General features: G+C 29.8%; 1 protein-coding gene across 1 annotated transcript; it reads right to left on the minus strand.

Annotated features, from left to right (window-relative positions):
* Positions 1-1,804: 1,804 nt before the first annotated feature.
* LOC127129084 (transcription factor ORG2) lies at positions 1,805-3,403 on the minus strand. Its single transcript, XM_051058394.1, has 3 exons — positions 3,060-3,403; positions 2,328-2,687; positions 1,805-2,247 (listed from the first exon to the last, which is right to left on the minus strand). The coding sequence occupies exons 1-3, from the start codon at positions 3,369-3,371 to the stop codon at positions 2,116-2,118; spliced, it is 804 nt and encodes a 267-aa protein (XP_050914351.1). The 5' UTR covers positions 3,372-3,403; the 3' UTR covers positions 1,805-2,115.
* Between the last annotated feature and the right edge of the window lie 1,247 nt (positions 3,404-4,650).

Raw genomic sequence — 4,650 nt, forward strand, 5'->3', positions numbered from 1 at the left:
TCCTTTATTTTTTATGATTTGGAGGATGATATGGGTTTAGGGCTCGCGTTGTTAATGTTGATGATAAAATTTGTTAGATTTTTTGGTATGTTATTTTAGAAAAGTGAAACTGAAAACTACAAACTAATATATATATATATATATATATATATATATATATATATATATATATATATATATATATATATATATGGGTATATTACTTCTCCTTGGATGGAAATCACAATCGAGGTGAAAAGTCTAACCTTTAACGTGGTGAAAAGTGATTTTTTTGGGATAAAAAATAGAATATTAAAGAAGACGCCACTTTAAAATGAATTAAATCATTTAAAAAAAATAAAAACATAATTGAGGGAATACACTGTATTAAAAAACATAAAAAATGGTGCTCCAAGAATTAAACCTCGACTATTTATTTGCTGATGTAATTTTTTTTTATAAAATGAATTATTTGTAGTAGTAAAAAATATGTGTATGTGTGTGTTTGCGTGTGTGCGTGACTTAGTACTTCAAGACTTACTCGATTTCTTTTACAACTTAAATCAATCACTCTCAAATGCTAAACGCATGACCATACATGCTTTTATCCTTCTTCACTTTCATTCTTCAAGTTCATCTACTTGATTCTACGATTGATTAACACTTAAACTTCTTAAATCATCTAAGTGCAGAGACTTGAGATATTTTCTTCTTATCAGATGTAATCATCCAGAATTATTGGTAAGTTGATATCAATTTATCATAATGCCTGATGCTTACATCCATTTTGATATAATTGTCTTAAAAAACTCTTAAAAAGAGCTATCAACATTAAAAGTCATTTGTCCTATAGAGTTATCATTTTTAAAAGCTACTTGACAATTGTCATCATAAAAATTAACTAACGGTTATACCTACACAACATATATATTCATACAATTTTAGTAAAATTTACATATTTTTTGGTCATCTCCAACACTCTTTGTCTATGAGCTTTAAAGGAACATTGCATGTCTTCAATTTTTATGAATAACAAGTCCTTTAATTATTCAATTTCTACTAAAAATATAATCAAAATTTGGAGGAGAGAATGTGCATCACCTTATTCATTATGGTTTCATCATACAGAACCTCACCACAACTCTTTATCTAGTTGATGATTTGGGTGTTCCTGCTAAAAAAACTCAACAATCTTCTTCATCGACTCAATATGCAACAACTCAAAGTCTCTCCTTAAAGTTTGTAGTCGAACTTTCTTAAGTTTGTCATCACCAACATGCCCTTTTTAGAGAATATTTCAAACCTACATGGATGAAGTTAAATTCTCAGTTTTCTAAATATTGACGGTGTCAAGACATTATTGGATGAAAAATATTATCTTGAAATATATATATATATATATATATATATATATATATATATATATATATATATATATATATATATATATATATATATATATATATATATATATATATATATATATATATATATATATATATATAATTCTTTGTGTGCAAATATTTGGCATCAATTGCATCGTTGATGAATGCATGCAAACTTGTCTTAATCACTTCATACATATCTTACAAATCAAAGATCACATTCATTTGTTTTTTCCTTTCATCCCAATTCTATTTCAAGATTTGGTAACTTCCTACCGAAGCTATTGTTAAGATTCTCCGTAGAGCTTATCATCTTCACACAATGAATAATCAAAAACAGTGATAATGGACACTCGAATCTTGAAGCAATTTCAATCCCTTGAACTTAAACCTCTAAGTACCACTTGTTAGAACCAATTGAACACATACACAAGAAAGGAAGAGAGAAAAATTATTTTAATTAGTTATGCACTTCACAACTCATTCTTAATCACTAAAGTGATTACTTATACACCTCATGGATCATGCTTACAACACACCAATTAGGCTCAAAATATCATAACCAACTTAATTAACTAGTTACTTACACATCAAAGTAAGTTCACTAACTCAACTAACTTACACTACTTACAAAACAAGTAACTCACAAAATTGAATTAAATTTCAAAAGTGATTACTCCTCTCCAACGTTTCAATCCTTGCTATCAAAATATGTACAAACTACAACTAAGACCCAAATCCCCAACTTTAATTAATATATCATAACACTCCTGATCATGTGATCTTTATCTCCCAACACTACTTGATTACTTAGCTGCCTCTCATATACTGACAAAACCTTCTGAATAAGATCATCAGACTCTAATCTCTGAGTTCCATCCACCTGCAAAAAACGCATAAAAAATTAAATAAATAAATACCTAAAACTAAAAACATTAACAACATAAGCCTACAAAATAATACCTGAAAATGCAAGTTGTAGAAGAGTCTCCCTCCAAAGGTTTTAGAAGAAGAAGAATTTAGTAGAAAAAGTCCATTATTTTCTAAACACATCAAGATCTCAGATAATGGAATCTTGTAAGTCTCATAAGATGAGATATGAACAACAAGCTCACTATCATTAAGCCTACTTGTTGAAACCACAAAACAAGAATTATAACTTGGAATTGTTTTCCTTTGTGATTCTTTGTTGACTGCATATTCTTGCCTAGAAATTCTTGATAGAAGATCTTCCTTTTTCTTAGTTAATCCTTCCACCTGCTTTTGTAATTCCGGTATGTATTTTAACACACTTGAAATTGTTACCGGAATACTTATCTTTTTCTGTAACATCACAATGGAATAAAATATATCTATTAATGACAATATTTTATATACAAAATTTCAATTTTATATTGATATGATTCCGTTCATATTAATTATAATACGCGTTACTTTCATTTTATATGGTGACATGGCTAGAACTAAAATATCATTTTAATTTTTTTTAAAGTAGATGCTCAAAAATAGAATTAACCATCAAAATAAGAGTTGAAAAAAATATTTTAAAACTAAATTTAATACAAAATTAGTGATAAACATCATTTTTTTTTCTCTAAAACTTTTTCTGTAGTAGTTAGCTTAATGATGCCAAAACAAATTAGTTTCTAATTAAAATAAATCAGTAATTAAGGAGTGAGATTAATAGGTAATTACCGTTTGATCTTCATCTGGAAGAAGTGAGCGAAGTGAAGAAATCAAGGTATTGACCTTTTTGCGGCGATCACGTTCACTAGCATTGTGGTTAAGCTTCTTCACCATAAGCTTAGGGGGTGATGGTGGCGTTTCAATCTCAACATGTTGTTGCTTGAGTGAAGAGAATTGATGATATTGAGGTAAAGAGTACTCTAAATTAGTTGCATAGTTCTTGTCCTTGTGGATAATATTTAAGGACTGTGCAGGCTGTAACTCTTGTAAGAGCCATCCCATGTTTGAGTATGAGAACTCAGGAGAGCAAAATGCAACCATGATGTGGGTTTGTTAGAATTAAACACTTAATTAGTGGTTTAGGGATTATTAAGACTATATATATATATATATATATATATATATATATATATATATATATATATATATATATATATATATATATATATATATATATATATATATATATATATATATATATATATATATATATATAAAAGTTGTCCCTTACATAAGCGTCATGTTACTTTTACTAATTAAGTAATTAATACACAAGTGGTTTGATTTGCTTATTATGTTTTTTAAAAAACCATCAAAGTATATGTATGCGCAACTAAAAAAAGTAATTACTCGAAGTAAATAGAATCAGGAAAAGTATCTCTGTTGAAAATTTTAACACTATTGCATGCAATTTTAGAGTTAGATTCAAACTCTAGAACACTAATTTCAGGAACTTCTACATCCATACTATTTTGATGACATAGTAAAGTAGGACTCAGATTTGTGGAGTGAGTTTCCGATACGGTAGAGTGAAATGAATTTATAAGGTTAACACTCCAACATTTAAATTTAAATTAGTGGGTGAATGAGAATAATATGAATATGAGAATGAGTAAAATATTGTTGGCGCGTGAAGAGATTTCCATATGAAAGATGGTTAGAACCGCCCTAGTTCACCCGACATGGAATGCGAAGGACTTTTCAATTAATTATCACTGCGGGCAATCACCCTAGGACAATGATTGGGTGATAGTCTTTTGACTGCGGGATTACTTGATATCCAACATTCCAGCGTTTGTGCCTTTTGATTGGGCCTTCTCATAATTGGGCAGCTTCGTCCTTGGGATCGGTCCTGAACAATTACCCCTAAAGTTTGACATTGTGTAGCAGTGATGGATTTGAGATTATAAGGTTGCTTTCATCCTCTACCATAGTACTCCTTACAGGCTCCTGACTAGTAGAAGTAGAAAATGCTTGGTGAGTGTAAGCAAGTGATATTGAAACTAGGTACATTAAATGCCAATATTGTCACATAATCGTTTCATGTGATTGCTGGTGCGTTTGGCCATATACCCCTAGCATAGGGTGTGGCTTTGTCATTTAGGGTGCTCCATATACTAAGTGTTATTGCAATTTTGAGACGAATCTATCGGTTGATTTTTGTCTTCTTATTACCTTCCTTTAGTTTGGATTATAGATATGCCTACCTTTCTCCATTATATAAAGGTTATTTCCTCTTTCAAGTTACGTTCCTCTCTATGCTTAAACTATATCTCGCTTTTCCCGTTCCAAATCCCCTCCCATGAGCTTCACAACACTT

This window comes from Lathyrus oleraceus, chromosome 3 (assembly GCF_024323335.1).
Source record: "Lathyrus oleraceus cultivar Zhongwan6 chromosome 3, CAAS_Psat_ZW6_1.0, whole genome shotgun sequence".
Lineage (NCBI taxonomy): Eukaryota > Viridiplantae > Streptophyta > Magnoliopsida > Fabales > Fabaceae > Lathyrus > Lathyrus oleraceus.